Source organism: Carassius auratus, unplaced genomic scaffold (assembly GCF_003368295.1).
Source record: "Carassius auratus strain Wakin unplaced genomic scaffold, ASM336829v1 scaf_tig00216834, whole genome shotgun sequence".
Classification (NCBI taxonomy): Eukaryota; Metazoa; Chordata; class Actinopteri; order Cypriniformes; family Cyprinidae; genus Carassius; species Carassius auratus.
The window spans coordinates 9,742-30,147 of NW_020528757.1; the positions used below are offsets into that span (position 1 = coordinate 9,742).

Sequence of the window (20,406 nt, forward strand, 5' to 3'; positions counted from 1 at the left end):
GCAGCACCTGAGCACACACTCTCTCTCTTGTTCACTGTTGTGGTTCTGTCTAATACGGACAGAAGTCTGTCTAATAATCAGATAGAACAAATAAACAAGGAATAAATGTATACAAAAAGTATTATAACGATTGCTTTTATATTATTAGTGCCGTCAGCATTAAGCAAATATGCATTTATTTCATTTAAACAAATCGTTGAATGACTGATGAATATTTAATTTCACAAACCTTGCAAACTTAGTCGAATCCAGCTGTGAGATCTTGAAGTGTGCATTTTTATCCAGCGTGCTCGTGTGTTCTCTGTGTGATGGTCAGTCCGTGTGAATTGAATGCTCTAAACTTTAAACTTTTAAACTTTTATGCATTTGCCCACTGTCACATTAATGTAATTTTCTCTGTGTGCTGTATGTAAAATGTGTTACCCTGGCTTTATTTCAAAATACGATATGATTCCCCATGCACACAAACTTCCCAGAATACAGAGTGCCCTGTTGATTACAGTGTTTACTTCCTTTTTAATATATTTGTATTCAATATTTATTTGTAAAAAAAAAACTTTAGTATAGTATAGTATTATAAAGTATAAATATGCTTATTTTACGCATTAATTTTTTTATCTGTTGTCAAATTATTTAAAATTTCTTACATATGAATTAAAATAAAAAATAAATATGATATCGGCCCCTCTGCTTTCCAAGATATCGGCATCGGCTGTCAAAAAAAACTAAAATATCGGTCAACCCCTAATCAAAAGTCTTCTGACCCTGCATAGACAGCAATGTAACCAAAACGTTCAAGGGCCAGGAAGGTAGTAAGGACAAAAATAACAACTATTCAACAATTTCATCTCTTCTGTGTCTGGCTAAGCCATGCTTTTACGACCACGATGCAAGCAGGTGTATCCTCTGGTTGAAAACAAGTTGCAGTGAATCAGGGTGAATAAAGTTTCATTTTTGTTTTCTTTGTGCACAAAAAGTATTCTTGTAGCTTCATAAAACTAAGGCTGAACAACTGATGCCACATGGACTATTTTAACGATATCCTTACTACCTTTCTGGACCTATTCAGTTGAGTTGCTTTCTATGGAGGGTCAGAAAGCTGATTTGATTTCATCCAAATTATCTTAATATGTGTTTCAAAGATGAACAAAGGTCTTATGGGTTTGGAACAACATGAGGGTAATTAATTACAACATTTTCATTTTTGGGTGAACTATCCCTTGTATTGACCATAAAAAATAAGTAGTAATTTAGCATTAACTTTAAGCAAAGAAATAGTAAAACATTGCACATTTAGCCACAGTAATACCCTCAAAGGTATGCCTTTATACCTTATCTGTGCCTAAAAGATTTATTTTAATATATTAATATGCACTCATTAGAAGTATAGAAGGTACAAAGACATATTCTTTAAGGTACCATCCCAATGACAAGCTATTACACCCCTAAAGCTATAATTCTGTGTAGAATATTTCCTACGAGGATCTTCCTCATAGAATGAGTAAGAAATAGAGTTAACAGTCTTGCTTCAAGGGTGCAATAGTGATGTTCAGAAAAATATAGAGTAAACTCAACAGTTTGGTCTATGGAGAGTGCGTCTTCCACAGATGACCACAACCAAAACAGAGTCCCCCGGCTGCTTCTTTGGAGCAGAACATGTGTTAAAAAAAAGGACTGCAAAAGGACTGCAAACAAGCAGAGAGAGCACCTTTGTGTCGTGGGAACAAAGGCCTACATTATGTTCCAGAGATAGACCGTGGCTTCAGAGTTTCCCTGCTATGAAAAGAACCTCTTCACGAGTAGCTTTTTGACCCGTGACCTCTCGGACTTACGACCTCGTAGTCTCAGAGCTTCCAGAGCACACCAAGTTCAGGATGGGTTTGAGATGTGACTCCGGAAGCTTTCTGATGAAGAGCTTTTGGGATTAAACCATGTGAAGAATCTGCCTTCACTCGTGGATCTGAAAAATCCATTGGATTCTGACAAAACCGTCCGAAGAGAAGCATTACTCTGTTGTTTTCATTTGATGTCTCCACTGTGTACTGTTCCAGAACAATCTTTTTGGTGAAAAGCTGAAACAGATGCACAGACTGAATGGTGATCACTCGCAATTAGCAACAGCCAAAGATGAAAAAGCGAAGACAGAGATTTCCGTAAGATAGAGCAGAGGTATATTTCTCATGGATGAATTTGTACATTGGATGGAAAACTTTCAATTGTCCTTAATAAGCTAATTTCCACCTTATGCTTCAAGTAGTCAGTCTCACAAGGACTAAACCACATTCTGCAAATTCTCATTCAAGTCAAAATCCTTGAAAAAATTATACAATAGGGACTTTGGTTGATTATCACTTACTTTTTGAATACAAACCAAATTACTCTTAGTCGATCCATTCTGTTTTATGCCACTCTGAAGACCATTATTGAGCAATGCATGCAGGCTGCTCTTGACTTCTGAAGTACAATTGGTCTACACTAGTAATCCTAATCGAACACTCCAAACAATACCAACCCTTCCTTACACTCCCACAAAAACCCTGCATTTAATCCCAGAGTGCACCTCTTTTATTTTTCAGGAGGCAAATAAATGTTTTAAGCACAAGCATCAACAAAACACATTTTGGGAAAAAAACTAAACAAAATACTGAATAAGCCGTCTGCACTCTGCAGGCATTTCTGTCTTTCAGAATTATTGATTATGTTTTCTCATACGAAAATGGGAACAATCAGTGTGCAAACTCATAAAACACTGTTCCTCAAGCTCTGAGAGGCAGAGCGAATATCTGAGGTGTACAACTCCTGTTCTAATCTTCAACAAAGATATAAGGCTCTGGTTTCTAAGCAACAGGCGCTCTGCAATAACGTAGGATGATCGCAGTAGTATCTGCAGTCCAGACACACAGGTGCATATTCACATGACAGCATATTCTACTTCAAGTGCGTCACAAGCCTAGCTGCAGTCAAAATACCTGTGGAAACTCCCTTGTGATGCAGCACATGCAAAGAAGCCATTGCTTCAGTGCAGCATGCAATGCATCACAAGGGAGGCGGTGCATGTATTTTTGGACAAGGATTTCTTAGCACTAGCAGTGTGCATGATGTGCATCAGCTTAACTTAAATACAGGAGTTTGCACTGCATGACTCACAACATGATGTTTTTGGCAATATGTTCATTTTTTTTATAATGACCATCAGCAGGGTGTCAATAATAAAATGTCAAGCTGCATAACTAAGTAAACGTCAAACATCTTAATATGATTCTGTTTCAAGAATTTCAGAAGGTTTTACGAAGACAAGGAACAAGATCTGTGCTGCTTATGGCAAAACAAAGCATATGCAAATTTCTCAGGCACTGATTTCTTTTCCGTGCCAATGCCTTCAGTTAAAGAGGAAGAAACCATTTCTTACATAAATGCACAAATAATCTGCAGTATTACAACTAAAACGTCTTAATCCTTGGCATATGGAGTGGAACTACAAACTGTTGCAACATAACATTAATTTGAACTAATATTGTGCCATGATATAACATTTCCATAGTCAATATCCATAGAAACTACAGCAAAATCAAATATGCTACATATTAAAAATTAATAAAATAGACTAAAACAATAGCATGTAGCCTTCAAATATTTAGAAGTAAACTTTAATGAAATCAGTCACTAATAAAACAATTGATATCCCCACATGCAACTATCAGAAGGCATTTTGGTCCGAATTTTAAAGAGACAAGAAAAAAAAAAAAGTCATTTTGTCATGATTTACTCACTTTAATCTTGTTCCAAACCTGTATGAATTTCTTTGTCTATTAACACAAAAGAAGATATTTTGAAGAATGCAATGAATTATACAGTTGCTGGTATTTTTTCCTACTATGAAAAAATCAATGGCTACTGATAACTGTTTGGTTATCAATATTCTTTGAAAAGTCTTTGTTTATGTCAAACTCCTACAGGTTTAGAACACCTTATAAGGCAAGTGCATTACAGAATTTCCATTTCTGGGTGAACTATCCCTTTAACTTCAGCTCCATTTCACTTGGGGTTTCATTAAGATCCTAGTGACATTGAATTCAAAATTCTGTAAACCCCAGTGAACATCTGCTGAAGGTCGTTCAGATAACGCTGACAAAAAGAATTAAGTGAAAGAACGGCCACGGCATCGCTGCGGCAGAGATAAAGTCACAACTTTGCTGATATGGCATCAGTTATAGCAGCGATGGCAGCATAAAACAACAGCAATTACATTTTTGCTGTTTTCTGAAGCTGTCCCAAAGGACGCTGATGGCCAAAAGGCACTTAGGACAAAATACACCAAATGTTCACAAATTCTGAAACACTCAGATATGAATCAATTAAAGCAACATTGCACCATCCAGAAAAAATATATGCAAAAAATATAGCTAGTCACCATGCAGTTGTTATGTGTGTGGTATGACATGCTTTAAGTTAACATGTTTTAACTTTCCAAGGTATTGGCATACAATGGAGGAGGATTATGTAAATACCATGTAAATATTGCAACCAAAGGGGCTTGACAGGGGTGAAAGAGAAGCAAAGAAAACAAATCGCTTTCTGCCTGGAGGCCTTTTGTGCACGAGTGCGTAATTGCTTTGATGAATTGCTGATAAGCTTTATCACTGCTAAAAAGAAATACAAGATTGTTGCTCTCTTACAAAACCTGTTATATCACATTAACTTTCTGTGTTCTCTAATAACTGAAACACATGCGTAAAACATACAAGAGGACACGACAGATGGAGGCAGAGTTTTAATTCCCAAAACGCAATGCACTTCTAGCGGAGTTGAACTTAAAACTGGTTGTAAAAGCATGGTTGTGGCTCCTCTAGTCAAGGTTACGTCAGATTGTTGACTAGTTTCCAAACCATTTAGCAAAGACCTGAAACCAGTAATGATAATAATGGACTGTTACTATTCTAGTGGATGACTGTGTTTGGAATGAAAAGGTGTGAACCATTTAAAAAAATATATATTAAAAAAATTTAAAACTTCATGTGAAACAAAATGCATTAAGCAACAATTTACACAACAATTATGTTTCCCTCTAAATTGCATTTACAGGCCTAATTCAGGGACTTTTTTAATCACTTTATTTATTCATTCATGTTCATAAACATTTTGAACAGTTCAATTAAAAAAGCAGGTTTCTAAATAAGTGTTAACCACCTAATTATGTGAATGCTTAATTTACAGTTTCACACTTTAACACTTCTTACAACTAATGAAATAAAGAGGATGCATTGAAGATGACACTTATTCTGGCTCATTCGTCCTACTAGACATGGAAAGTAGAGTTGAGCAGTATTCAATACAGAGTGTTTTATTGCAAACTGCACATTTTGGAATATATGTTGTATGTAAATACATACAAAAGAAATTTGCATATTAGTATACTGACGAAATAGTAAAAGTAGTATTCCATGCACCTACATACATTTGCATTGCACTGGACGAATAAACTAATGGCAAAAAGCCAGACTCAGTATTTTTTCTGTCATCAGCTGTTGATTGCCATCATTTGATTTATAACGGTCAATAGAGCATCCAGTAGTCAAGGGCACGGCTGATGTCACACAACTAATGCTAATGTAAACTAATAAATACATTCCATCTGCTTTCACATTCTTACTCGTTCAAATCCGTTACCGTCATGAGACGAGATATTCTCAACACTTACCCCACGACTATTGGTCAACAAGCTGGAGATCGATAGCCATCGCTGTGGTATAGGTTTGACAAGACATTCTGTGAAACATCAAGTGATAGCTACATCACAGTTATGATTTTCCATGGCAACAGCAAGCCTTTTCAGGTGTTCCAGGCTTTCTGAGGATTTCTTTACAGGCTGGATGAGTAAGCATCGACCAGAGGTGATTGACACTGGTCGTTACTGGCATTTGCGATAAAAAAGGGTAACTAGTGTTTGTCCGAGAGGGCAAGGTTATTTCAGGTCTGGGAACAAAAGGAACACAAAAAAACTCTGAAAGTCTATGATTTTCAATAGAAATTCAAGCTAGAAGTTTCTGGAAAATGGCAACATACTGTAAGTTTTTCCATTACTTTAACTCAGTGAAATGGCTTGCACAGCCAATTATATTATAGGCCTACTTAAAAATCCTTGTGCAGTTCTGAAAATCCTTTACTTGGTTTGGTGTTCCTGGTCAAAAATGTCTTATAAATCCCTCATTATGTTACATTATCACCAAATCTTGGATTCATTCTTTTGGTCAGCTTGTTTTCTTTCAAACAGCACAGGTTATTCATTTCCTTTTTCAACTGACTGGTCATTGGCCTCATTGGTCTGAGCTTATACAGTACATGTCCGTTTTTGAGTCAAAAAGGATTATTTGTAGATAGTTTTAGCAATGCTCATTTAAAAACTGAGATGGCATAAGCTCGGATCAATGAGACCTATTACCAAGAAGTTCTAAAAATAATCACAAACCTAAGCTAATTTCAAGAAACAAGCTGACATGAAGAATAAATCCAATATTTGGTAATAATAAAACAAGAAATGTATAACCAATTTTTGGTAGGTCGGTCATTTTTGACCCGGGAACACCACAAGTGTAGGGTGGGAGAAAAATCCCAAAAAAGTGGAAATATGATCCTGTTTTTTGGGGGATAGTTATACCCTATAAATATATGTATTTTCCTACTGTGGAACTCAATGGCAACCACCAACTGTTTGATTACCAGAAATCTTCCAAATATCTTCTTTCATGTTCAACATAAGAAAGCAAATCATACAGGTTTGGAACGACACGAGGGTGTGCAAATGATGACAAGATTTTCATTTTTGGGTGAACTATCCCTTTAAGTAAAAAACAAGATCCTCATGGTCAAAAGACATGTGGGCTAAGATTTGAGGTTGAATTTTTTTTTGACATTTTTAAAGTGCAAATGACTTAAAAATCTCTGGGTTTTTTGGTCAGGAGCCAGCGCTGCTCCTTAACCCGACCGCAGTTAAAGAGGATTAGCTGGATAATACAATTAACACAGATTACTTACACCCTCAATGGTACAAGATAAAGATCTACACTAACATCCTGCAATAAACATTATGCACAGAGCTCCGGGCTGAATTACAATGCTGCTGTCCTACAATACAGCTTACAATATTTTCAACCCTTCACTGAAATGCAATCTCCAACCTGGCTCCTCTGGAATACATAGCAACACCGTTTCAGAAAAGCATCCATCGATTTGCTCTTTCCAACTATTTCATATCAATATATCATCAGCTTTTACAACCCAGGCTATCGCTCGCACCCGCATAACGAAAAGGCAAACTCTTCCACTCCTGTCGACCTAGTCGCCCCCTCGAAAGGGTGTCCGCTCATCCAGAAATTTCTCCATCTCCATTTCTCAACGGTAAAATGAACACAGTTACAGAAAACCTCACCAGTTCACTGACTCACCAAATCATCTCATCTTATGTGAAACCACTATTTATAACACAATAAATCAATCATCTGCACAATAAACTTGTTCTTTTCACGTTAATAATCATTCAGCATTGACTTACATTAGAAATACTAATATAGGTATTGTGTAGCTGCTTCAGAAATACATTCAAATGTCCTACAAAACCTATAGAAACTCTATGATAAGAGGATTCTGTAATATCCTGCGATTCTAGAAGTGCTGTGACTATATAACAGCAAGGGGCTCGATTTGCATTTAAATAACCTGTGACTAAAGCTCATCTAATCTGAACTCTTGCCCTGACCCTTCATATGAGAGTCAAGAGGTCGGGTCTGCAGTAAAAATTGGGAATCAGAGTCAATGTATTCGACATGATGATGAGGTTTATAAAACTAAAAGACTACTTTATAGTAGATGAGCGACTGGTGCTGACAAATATGTTCATCATGAAACAATCACATCTGAATTAAGATCTGCTGTGAAAATCACATCTGACTGGCGTGTCGATATTAATACAAATCTTTGATGCGCATACCCATAATCTAATTTAGCAGTCGTTCTGGAAGCTCTTGGTTATGTAAGATCTCGGCTCTTCAAATAATCCAACTAAATGCTGTCTGTAATCCAAGACTGTTTCAAAGCAAACCAGACAACATAAAAACCATTTTCATGAAACAAATTCCCCATTCATTTTAACAGCCAGTTTATCATTTAACTACAGAATGATTATGCATGTTAAGATTTGTAATGCTTGTGATCAGAAGTCTTCTTAATGGTTCATGCACCAGCAGCTTTTAATATGATATCCAATAAAAAAAAAAAAAAGGTTAAACTTGAGACCCACAGTCAATGTCTTTGACATTATCGATTGAAAAACACACTTCACCCTAATGAATGACTGATGCATCACAAACAGTGGATGAGAGGAACCTCGGAAAACATTTTCCAGAGGAGCTTCTAATGAAACAATCAAACCTGCATTAAGATCCACTGTGTAAATCACATCTGACTGGCATGTCAATATTAATGCAAAGAGCCACAAATCTTTGATATACAGTTTAATTTATAATGATGCGTTTTGGAAGCTCGTGGTTATGTAAGAACTGGGCTCTTCATTCCAAAACAATCCAACTAAATAAAGAGTAAACATCAGCTGTATTTTTTATGCATTTTAAAGCAAATCAGATCTATTTTATGAAACTCGTATCACAACTCCACTGAACAGAATGCTACATTGAAATTTTGTAGTGCATCTTTAGTCATCTTGGTGGACTATCAGTAGCCCCTAATTAGGATGATTAGAGATGTACACTCATTTATGTCGCCTAGTTTTGATGCAGCATCTGCTTCTGTCTTTACACTGACAGACAATACGATGTTTCATTGTGGCATCTTTTAATCTGGTCGTGCGCTTACCTTCAATAGAGATCACATGCTCGCGGATCTGGTTCTGGAGGGCCATGTCATCGATGCGCTCGATCAGGTCGTATATTGCATAAATGTTCGGGTGGACGGACTCAAACCGATGGATCTCGGCTCTGATGGCTGCTGAGTTGGACAAAACGAACTGGGAGCCCGACGCGCCGGACTGCGCTGCAGGGCCCGATACGGTTCCCGAGCCAAACTGACCCGCCCCGGAGCTCCCGGACGATCCGGATCCGAACTGACCCTGGGGAACTGGCACCGGTGCCGGTACCGAACCCGGGTTGGGCATGGCGGGCTGGGACTGCTGAGAGATCCCAGACACTGACACCGAGACCGGGACGCTCGATTGGTAATTCATCGTTGTGGATCTAGGAACTGCTCACGGGAATAATAGAAGCGCCGCGTTTGGGATTATTTGGAGAGCGCGCGAGGAATCCGCACTGCACACTCTAATCTGATGAAGAACGATCACAACTATGAGTAACGCATCAAATGGATTTCCAAAAATCCGCGCGCCTTGCTCATAACACCAGAACTTCAATCAGCATCATTGTTCCCAGCGACGAGCTCGCTCTTTTGCGCGTGTCCTGTCCTTTTTTTGACAATGAATGTCTTTCAGATGGACACACCTTTGTTTTGGGGCGATCTTCTGGACCGAGTCTCTCTCTGTTTTGCTTCCCAGCCTGAAGCGAACACAATGAGGCCGGTTATCGCAATGCGCCCGAGTCCATTGACTGACTGAATGCGACGGTTCTACTCTAAAGTCATAAACACGTTTGAATCCTCTTTTGGTCCAAGAAGTCCCTCCCCGACCCCCACCTCCATCCACTGGATGTGAAAATCCGGATCTTTTCGAGAGTCGGTTCGCTTAGAGAACCTGTTCGAAGAGTCAAATGACTGATTCTTTTTTTAATTAGCGTTCAAAAATGTTTCCAGAATCCCCTTCGCTGCATTTCACATTTAATTTGTGTAATAAAGGTGCTAATTATACACCTCAAGGTACGCTACTGTCACATTAGAGATATTTCGCTCTCAAAAGTGTCTACTGTATTTTTTCAGGAGCGTAGCAATGTAAGAAAGTATCTTTCAAACCAAGCGGATTTCTGTATTTCGTGAACATGAGGGAAATCTGCGTGGACTTTTTCGCCCTCTCGCGAAACTCCCGAATGCGCGGATTCATTAAAATGACTGAATTAGGAAACATAGCAAAATTTAAGAGTAACCTAAATGTAAACATGGCATTTAGTCTATGTAAACGTTGATATCAAGTTTAATTCTATTTTACAGTAAATTTAAGCACATTATTTTTAGAAATGAAACCAGGCATCTGATGTTTCCAAACCAGATTCCCACCGATGTTTTGATTCTCACAGCTTTCATTTCAAATGTTTGTTCACTGTTAGCAATATTATTAGAAGTAGCTATTGTTCCCTATTTAAGCTAGCTCTATTTATGAAATATAGTATAACTTAATAAATGTTCCTATCTCCCCCATTGCTATTCAAATCATGTAGCTACCCTACTCACAAACGAGTCATTTAAACAAATCATTAGAAAGATTCGGCTCATAAGAACGATTCGTACATCACTACCATCCCTCGCGACGTCACACGGCACGTAACTCTGCTTGAAATGGAGGGGGGGGGGGGCGAAATTCGATTGGATGTTTAGGTGGTGGTGTTGGTATACAGCGATGGATGCTTCAATATTATGTAACCAGATATTTTTCTTGACAGTTTAATGCTTATAATTGTTCAGTCCTTCACTGACACACACAACAAGTAGATTCAGTGACTGCCGTTTCTGATCGAGGGTTACAGCCTTAGCAATATCAAAAGACCATAATTTACAGTAGCTATAATACACATTACATCTCAGGCTTGACAGAGTTATTGTTGGGTTTACTTCAAATAAAGATGTGATTTTGTGTCCACTGTAAATGCAGTTTCGGTATTCTCTAGCATGTATTCCAACAAGATTCGCCCGTGCTTTATGGTATTGTGATGTTATCAGATAAATACCATGATTCTGAATGATTGCTATTTTCATTTACCATGGTATTTACATGTTAATGATAAAATATATGGTTCAGCCATATGTGTTTAAATAACATAGTGTAGTGTAGGGCTATGTCTAAAAAGCATGATGTCATATTCATTGTTTTTTAAACAGGAGTATCCCAAGGATAAAGTGATTTTTAAACTTTTGAAGCATTAAATAACCATTGAATGGTAAATAACCAAAATGTTGCAGTTTAACAGCCTAATGCTGCCAGTATCGATTATTTCTTCCCGGGCTTTGAGGAGATCACTTCTCACACTGTTTTGTTGAATGGTCCCATTGAGTCACTTGTTATGGTTTCATTTTGCAGTGTGATTAGAATCGACACAATCTCTGCATCTCACTTCCACAGGGTTTGTGTTGTAATCCGCCTGATGTTGACATTTTCTTCCACTTTTTCTACCACAAAAGACTTGCTCTGTGATTTACACAGCTGATGTCTGCACGCATATGCACACAAAAACGATGACAATAAATGTTTACCTCAGAACTGATACCTAAAAGTTAAAGTTATAGAAAATCACAATAGCATTTTTTATCTACACATCTGAATAAAAAAATAAATAAATACAGAGATGAGATTAATAGAGAGGATTTTTTTAAACTGAAGCAACATTTTCTCACACTGTTTGTGGTATAAAGTTCCTCAAAATTCATATTCCCTTATTTATTGATATACTTCATTCACAGTACATAGCAACATAACAGAGAACATAAGATTCATATTATTCACATTAGTTTAATATAAATATAGACTGGATAGTTCACTGAAAAATTAGCATTAAGAATATAGAATACATGGTATTTTCTTCAGAATTTGATGTTATTTCGACATCTGAAACTATTTAATTTTTTGTGTCTAATCTGCAAAAAATTTTCAGTGTGTATATGTGCATGTAGGCTAAATTGTCTGAGATGTCTGAACTTAAAGATATGCTGTGGGCTTTATTCATATTCCATTTTATCATGAACACTTCCTTTGATCTTGAGAGAAATCCTACGGCATTAGATTAATTCCCGCTTGAAACTAGTGAGAATAAAATCCACCAAACTTTATTAATTAAGATAATGGAGATTCAGTGCAGATGAATCTAAGAGGAGACCCACTTTTCCTCACATAAGAACTGCTTATGGCTTTCAGCGTTTTAACATCCACTAAAAAATGCTGATATTGCACTGATCATGCAAGAAGTTGCGCAATAAAAGCACTCAGCATTTTTAGCCTTATTTCAAATCTCAGAGTCATTTTTTACATCATCTTTGAGCTTCATGTATGCTCCAGAATGAAGATATTGAAATTAAGCAATTCATCAAAAGACCTAAACTCCCTGCTGTCAGTCATTAAAGGGTTATCCAGGAAATAAGAGACAGCCAGTAGCCCTTATTAATAGTTACTGGGATAATCCAGAGGGAAAGATTATGGTAATTTTCAAACAACTCTGTATATTCAAATGTACCGGTTATGAAATATATTTGGGATTCATCTCTTTAGATGCCACTTAGGGAGGGGACATGAGATTTGTTGAGCTAGAATGGTGCAATCCAGTGGAGACATCTGTCCAGAGATTGATTGGCAAGCTTCACTGAGAACAAGTGACTCAGTTCAGAGCAATTCAAAGTAGTGTGTCTCCATCTGTTGGTCACATGTGGGATATGTTTTTTATCACAGTAGGACATTTTGATCACACAGCTGTCATCAGGTTACACTTCCAAAGATATGTACATTACCCAGAATGTTATTGATGCTCTCTACTCCTCATAGATAAAATTATAGTATGTTTATCTTGAAATAACTGACTCGCCAACATTCCAAGCATCTCGTCAGATTTTATTACTTTTTTTTCAGGTACATTACTAGAAAATGTTGTCCATCTTCAGTTTTTAAGGTATATATGTGTGTGTACTGGTATTATTTATCCGGCTTGTATTATTTGTCTGTTTAAAAATATTAGTGAAAACAAATCTAGCATCTTAATGCAACAGTATCGCTTCTAAAATCAGCTCAGCACTGTGTTTCAGTTTATTATGGTGCGCTATATCTGTTTTGCCATGAAATGTCAACATCCAAATAGCATTTAAATCTTGATAACACAATATAGAGGTTCTGTGCAAATATTCTGTCTATCTGTCTGTCTATATATCTACCCTTCCATCCATCCATATGTCTATTTATCCATCCATCTATATATCTGTCTTTATGTTATAATATATAGTTCACCAAAAAAATGAAAATTCTGTATAAATTACTCACACTCACACTCATTGACTTGAAATAGCTGAATACTGTAACTGAGTTTCAGCCACTCACACCTTCAAGGCATTTGTTACCAATATTTCAAGTGCTTTGCATACTGTTACACTTGAAACTGCACTGACCTAAAAAGTAAAGTACCAGATGTTAACCACAAACAAGTTTTTACCTGTGTTACAGTGCTGTATACAGATGGCATTTTACTGACACTGTTGCTGATAACACATTCATTTGCATTACAAGACATTAAGGCGTTTGCACTCTTTGAGTAGTAGCATATCAGGAAACATACTGCAGAAAATAATTTCACATTCGTGGTGTGTAGAATACAAAGCAATGATTCACATGTCCTCATCATTCTCAAAATGCTTCTGTCCTATTTTAACTGAGAAGCCCCCTAAAGCACAATGCAGACAGATTTGCTATGAATATAATATAATATCATGGCTTTCAGTTTTGAGTAAAAGACCTAAAGGCCAAAAGAGATCAAATGATTATTAAATATTTTTAGATTTAATAATACTCAGTCCCATGTCTTTCTGGCAATTTAAACAGTCGGTGTAAGATGAGATAAGTGTGTAATAAATGTAAATGTTCAACCAATGTCAATTGTGTCCCTGGATAAGCTCATATACACCTAAACCTATAACTGAACATTAAGCCTAATAACATTTTGTACTGCATTCCAGTTTATGCTTGACAGTAGTGGAAACAAGGAACATCGAGGGAAGGTTTTCGTGTAGTGTTTTGTGTGTGTGTGTGTGTGTGTGTGTATATATATATATAGTCATTTATGTAAAAATGAAATATTTAAATACTAATAATAATACTGTAATACCATTAAAATAAAAAATAAATAACATTTAAATCTGTACACTGTGTCTTCGTTTAGTCAACTCTACAATTTTACAAATAAAAAAGACCTCTAACACTAGCTTGCTCTATTCTTTTTCTGTCTATCTGTTTTCTTTTTATTGGTTATATTATTTAAAAACCCTTGCTAAGTGTAGTGCGTTCAATCTAACTGAGACTTGTTATAGCACTTATTTATCATTGCTCTTTTGTTGTTTTTGATTGCTTCCATTGTCCTCATTTGTAAGTCGCTTTGGGTAAAAGCGTCTGCTAAATGACTAAATATAATGTAATGTAAAAGCAAATATATAATTAGCCTACAAAATGTAAATTGACAGTCAAAGTTTAGGAAATAGTAGGCCTACATCTAAGATGTAGTATTGCTTATATCACAATATAGGCTATTTGAAAATTAGGATATAGTTGAGTTATCGCAATAGCAACAATGACTAAAATTTCAGATTGAATGATTCTACTCAATTGTAGGTTATGGAGAATAATAATAAAAAACACTACTATCAAACAAAACAAATAACCTCTTGATTTTTTTGGATCTTGTATTTGTCGTACTTTAGACGTAAACAACATAATAAATAAAGTCTAGTTTTTCCCAACATTTGTTCCCACACCTTGTCATTACACAAGCCAGTTGCCCTGAAGTGGCTGATCTTAGATCACCGTCCTCGTAACTCCAGCAGCACTCCGAATCAAAACCAGCCTTGTAAACTGATCCCAGACCAGCGCTTTACTGCTGACCGTTGCTGTTCCCAGAATGCACCTCGCTGCGCAGTGACGACAATAACAAAACAGCAGCAGGAGAAGGAGCATTAGCGGAGCTTTACACAGCCCTGCGCGAAAAAATCTCGATGACAAAACTCCTATCTTATTACCGCTCCTCCTAACCTGTAAGTCTTGAAAGATGAGACACTAGATAATTTATCCCAGCTCGTTCTGGAAGACTTTGTGCGCCTTATGGGAATTAAAACAAAGGCCCGTGTTTGGAGTGATGAGCTTTAGCCTGTTAGCCCGACAGCTTCAACCTCCAGCTGACAGAAACCTCCACATCTCAGCCGAAAACAACGTATTAATCTGCTTGCATGGAGAGAATGGACTGAAGACTGCTCAGGTAAGACCATCTGATAAATCTGAAGCTTTTTATTTTGTAGATGTTGAAGTTTAAAATCAAATACCGGATAATTTGAGGCTGTTTGGTTCTCTAAAACAGAATTCTCCCACAAACTATAATTATATAATGTAAACAAAACCAGGTTAAGGTTATTGAACGAGGGTTTAGTGGGTTAGATCTCATGTAAAGTGATATTAATGAGGGTTTAGCGTTCTGGTGATGGTTTGAAGGAAATTTGGACGCACTGTCACGCTCTCTAAATAATGATCATGGCCTTTCAAACAACTAAACAAAGACTTGTAGCCTTCAGGAGTCTCCTATTTTGAAGACTTGTTTTAGAAAACAAGCTATTTTAGATCGTATTTTGACTTAGAAGATCAGGTTTTGACTGTTTAGCCCAGGGGAAAGTTGTCAATCAATTTCGACACATTATACATTGTGACAAAACTGACTCATACAAATTGTAGTCCACGTTATATACGATTAAAACAATATTGGATATCCATGGGACACATGGTCATGCTGGTCTCTTATAGAGTACAAACAACCTCAGAGATTTATACAATGTTTTTGTCATAATCTGTCAATAATGAAGTCCCTCATCAATGTGATTAGTCACTTATCTGGGGGTTTCCAGCTTGTTATCTACTCAAACAGTCATGTAGTAGGACTGTTATGGTTTCTAGGTTATGTGTGCTTGTACAGATGTCTCCAAATGCCTTTTAAAGTGTAACCACGTATTTACCTCATTTTGTTCAATGTATTATCATTTTAAGTTCTTTAAGGCAAGAAACTACAGGAAAAAAAAACATGTATTAGTCAGTTTTGCTTCCAAACTTTCTTTTAGATTAGTGGAAAGAAAACATACAAAATACAGATTTAGGTGCACAAAATTAGGTGCTTCATTATATTACACTTTATCTTTTTTTCGTCTGTAGATTTAATTTACAGTACATATCCTTAAAGGCTGTTTCTTTCTTTCTATATATATATAGAGGTTCTTCATATATTATTCACCTGATTTATTTCCTAAAAACATGACAATGTATAACAATATTTGTGACCGTTGACAGTCATTTCTGATTTTTGGCCTGATAATAAAACTATCAAAAATGCCCTCTGAAATGTCAACAATATGAAACAAGAATTTTGAACATGGCTTAATTAGATTTCTGTTTTGAGAATGGGTGTAAATTAGTGTATTTATAATTAAACAATGCATCATTTGTATATTTAATTATAACATTACAGAAACGTGTATTGCAAAATTATTTTTTAATGTGTTTTGAATAATTAACTGGGGAAAGTATATTCCCTATTCATATGTGGTGTCTTGACTTAAAATGTTAATCAAAGCAGATATTTTCATCATCAGTAGTAAGTTTTGTTGTTAACTTGATTTGAATTATGTGCATTTGATTTATTTTTGATCAGACAGCCATAATTGACTAGATGAACAAATCAAGCTGGAGGCAGGCTCAGCGGAGAACTCAACATGAAGCTGTATGTGTTTCAAGTCAACAACGGAAGCACATTGACATTTGACACTGAACTTGCTGTCCAAACGTGAGAAAATTTACTGTTTTTAACAAAAAGTGCATATTTAAGGCCTAATTTGTTTCCTCCTCATGTGAAGACATTAACTTTTAATGACTCATATTGTGTGAATAACTTCTTGACATTGTTTAACGCATGAGATGTCATGAACTGACATGGAACTATAATTTTTATCAGTATTTGTTAATGTAACTTTGTAGTTTCATGATGTATTAACCAATGTAATCATTTGTGACATTTAATTTTAACTTATAGATAGTAACATTAACAAAGATACAGTAATGCTTATTTTGGTTAGCTGAATGAGGCTGATTTTTAAAGTTTGAGTTTGAGTTTCCATATGTACATATATTTACATATTCATGATAAACTGCATTATATTGAATAATATGATATGTAATATATAATATAGGTGATACTTACAGATTCAACATACTTATTTATTAATGACATTATTCCAGTGAAAGTACCTGTATAATCCTATGATGGTTAAAGTGCAAATGTAAATTATTATTAAAATAATATAAATTCCATCAGTCGTTTCCGGATTTAGTTTTTTCTGCAGATTTGTTTTGTAAATTGAGTCCTGATTTGTTTTACTGGGATGCTAAAATGCGTTGTGCTTTGTGCCCTTTATAGCGTGTTGGACCTTAAACATGCCATTCAGGCCAAATATAAAATTGCAGTCCAGCACCAGGTGCTGGTGGTCAATGGAGGGGAGTGCATGGTGGCAGAGAGGCGCGTGTGCAGCTACAGTGCCGGAACGGTGAGTAACCTTCAAAATAAAACACCCAAACAGCATTTTTATTTCGAGAGTAATAATAGTTGTTGTATATGAATTATATAATCACATATGTAATCATTGCTGCAAAGTACTTTAGCACTGCTAAAATGTTTGACATGAAAATCGCAAAGAAGCGACATAAAAGCAGTGCAGATAATAATTGTATTAATTTGAATAGCTTTCTGTGTGTTTAAAATGACCCTGAAATACTGAGGCTCTTGAGTGCCATGATTACTAAAAGGCCATTGGATTTTGTCTCTGGCTGCCTTAGGACACCAACCCGATCTTCTTATTCAACAAAGAGATGATCCTGTCTGACCGAGCTCCAACCATCCCCAAAACGACCTTCTCTATAGAGAATGAGATGGAGCTGAAGGTGGAGGAGTCACTCATGATGCCTGCCGTCTTTCATACCGTTGCATCCCGCACTCAACTGGCTGTGGTACAGTCCACCTTGTGTTCTGACCTAATGACCAACCTCTGTCTTCTTAGATTTACTCTATGCTCATCCACACTCTATTATATCAATGATTTTTCTGTACAGTTTGAGCATCATGTACATTTGAGAGCGTCAATGCAAATACACTCAAAGCCCTCGATGGAAGGGTTTTTTACATTTGTATGCAAATGACCCTCATGAGGTGTGTTATGCGTTTTTTAGGAAATGTTTGAGGTTGCCAAGAAGCTTTGCTTGTTCTGTGAGCGTCTGGTCCATGACGAACACCTTCAGCACCAGGGATGGGCGGCCATCATGGCTAACCTGGACGACTGCACCCTATCCTATCAAAAACTCCTCATGAAATTCGACACTGCTTATACCAAATACCAACAGGATTTTGAAGACATCAAATTAAAACTCACAAAGTATGTCTCATCTTGCTTGCTTTCTTTCTTTATATTAAAAAAGTAAGTTATTTTGTTAAAACATCAAATGTATGTTTGTTTCTTTTTAAGTTGTATTAAATTTATAGTATTGTAAGGCTTTTGTAGCAGATACACTGCCGTTCAATAGTTTGAGGTCGGTAAGATTTAGAAAAGGTTTTTTAAAGAAGTCACAAGAGCTACTATTTGATCAAAAACAGTAAAAACAGTAATATTATTAAATATTTTTTACAATTTAAAATAACTATTTTCTGCTGTAATATATTTTAAAGTGTAATTTATTCCTGTGATGCAAAACTGAATTTTCAGCAGCATTACTCCAGTCACATGCTCCTTCAGAAATCATTCTAATATGCCATTTTGCTGCTCAAGAACTTTACTAATATTGTTATAAATGATTAAATATTGCCTTGACATTTTTGTGGAAACTGTGATACTTTTTCTTTTAAGATTTGTTTTCATAGAAAGTTCAAAAGAACAGCATTTACTTGAAAAATGTACTTTTTTAACATTATAAATGTTTTACTGATGCATTTGATCAATGAATGATTAAGCCGACCCTAAACTTTTGAACGGCTGGGGATTATGTGAATAGAGATGAATAGATAACTAATATTAATGTGAATTCATCAGGCTTGGCATTGCTGTCTCAGTCATGGCGAAGATTCCTCTGCTTGAGAGTTTGACTCGGCAGAGCTACAGAGAAAGCTTGGAGAAGTCCAGCTCCCCTCACCCGAGAACCTCAGATGAAGACGAGAATGAGGATGAAGAAGTAGGAGAAACATCCACCCAGTCCGCTATCAGCCATAAGAATCGGAAGTCGCCCTCGCCGGTCTCTGGTTCAGGGGAAGCGTCGTCCCAGGCGTCCTTCTCTCCTCAGCACAGACTGAAGAGCAGCTGTAGTCTAAAAGCAGCGCTAGAGGAAGAGGAGGAGTCTCCGGAGGGGGGAGCCACACCCTCTTTCAATGTCACGCTCTTGGATTGGATCAATGTTCAGGACAGACCTAATGATGTGGAGTCCGTAGTGAGGAAGTGTTTTGACTCTATCAACAGGGTGAGTAATAGTCGCCTGTGAGTCATTGAGAAGGAAATGTTTTGGTTAAAAACATACTTTAGTCTGTGACTTGTGGCAACCTTTAAATTGTTTTGAACTAGACAGTAATGGACATTATTATGATGTGACTGTAAAGGTGTGTCACACTGTAAAGATTATGCTATACTATTTATAAGTGACCCTGGAGCACAAAACCAGTCTTTAGTCGCTGGGGTGTATTTTTAGCAATAGTCAAAAAAACATTGCATGGGTCAAATTATCAGTTTTTCTTTATGGCAAAAATTATTAGGATATTAATTTGCATTGCTAAGAATTCATTTGGAGAAATTCAAAGGCTTTTCTAAGTATATTTATTTTTTTGCACCCTCAGATTCCAGATTTTCAAATAGTTGTATATCTGCCAAATATTGTCCAAACCTAATAAACTCCTAATAAACTAAACATCAATAGAATGCTTATTTATTCTGCTTTCATGTGGTGTATAAATCTAAATTTTGAAAAAATTACACTTAAGACTGGTTTTGTGATCCAGGGTCACATATTAGATTAAATATATGTAGTATTAGTAAGCAGGAATGCTCTAAGTTGCTTGTGTGACAAAGAAACATGGAGTAATGCTAAATACAGAGTTGTGTTGTGTGAGAAGCACAATTATAGCATATATAACATACTATAAGAAAAATATAGGATTCAACTCATGTCCTATTTTAAAATATCCTAAAATATCCCATCAGATTTAGTGTTTTAAGACTTTTTGTTTTCCTGCAGCTCAACATTATTATGTAATGTGACGCTGGTTTTAGGCTCAAGTCAGACTTACCATTCATTTGTTATGAATAATCTTCTTATGTTTGGTTTGCCTCCATCAAGTTCCTAATAGAAAGTAACCTATTTAATTCACTGATTATGCAAATATAAGCATTACCTAATGGGTATGAAAGTATAAACCATGTTTTGTATAATTT

At 36.2% G+C, this 20,406-nt stretch overlaps 1 protein-coding gene across 1 annotated transcript; it reads left to right on the forward strand.

The window, feature by feature from the left end:
• The first annotated feature begins 14,838 nt into the window (after positions 1 to 14,838).
• On the forward strand, positions 14,839 to 19,480 carry LOC113099021 (RB1-inducible coiled-coil protein 1-like). Its single transcript, XM_026264072.1, has 6 exons — positions 14,839 to 15,164; positions 16,599 to 16,730; positions 17,361 to 17,487; positions 17,777 to 17,947; positions 18,167 to 18,369; positions 19,021 to 19,480. Exons 2-6 carry the CDS (start codon positions 16,660 to 16,662, stop codon positions 19,460 to 19,462), a joined length of 1,014 nt encoding a protein of 337 aa, XP_026119857.1. The 5' UTR covers positions 14,839 to 15,164; positions 16,599 to 16,659; the 3' UTR covers positions 19,463 to 19,480.
• Positions 19,481 to 20,406: the final 926 nt, after the last annotated feature.

Bases quoted from the DNA above. Each gene is read 5' to 3' on its own strand.
- LOC113099021 (XM_026264072.1), top strand. From the start codon at position 16,660: ATGAAGCTGTATGTGTTTCAAGTCAACAACGGAAGCACATTGACATTT. The intron at 17,488-17,776 runs GTGAGTAACCTT...TGGCTGCCTTAG, and splicing joins GCAGCTACAGTGCCGGAACG to GACACCAACCCGATCTTCTT. The intron at 18,370-19,020 runs GTATGTCTCATC...TGAATTCATCAG, and splicing joins ATCAAATTAAAACTCACAAA to GCTTGGCATTGCTGTCTCAG.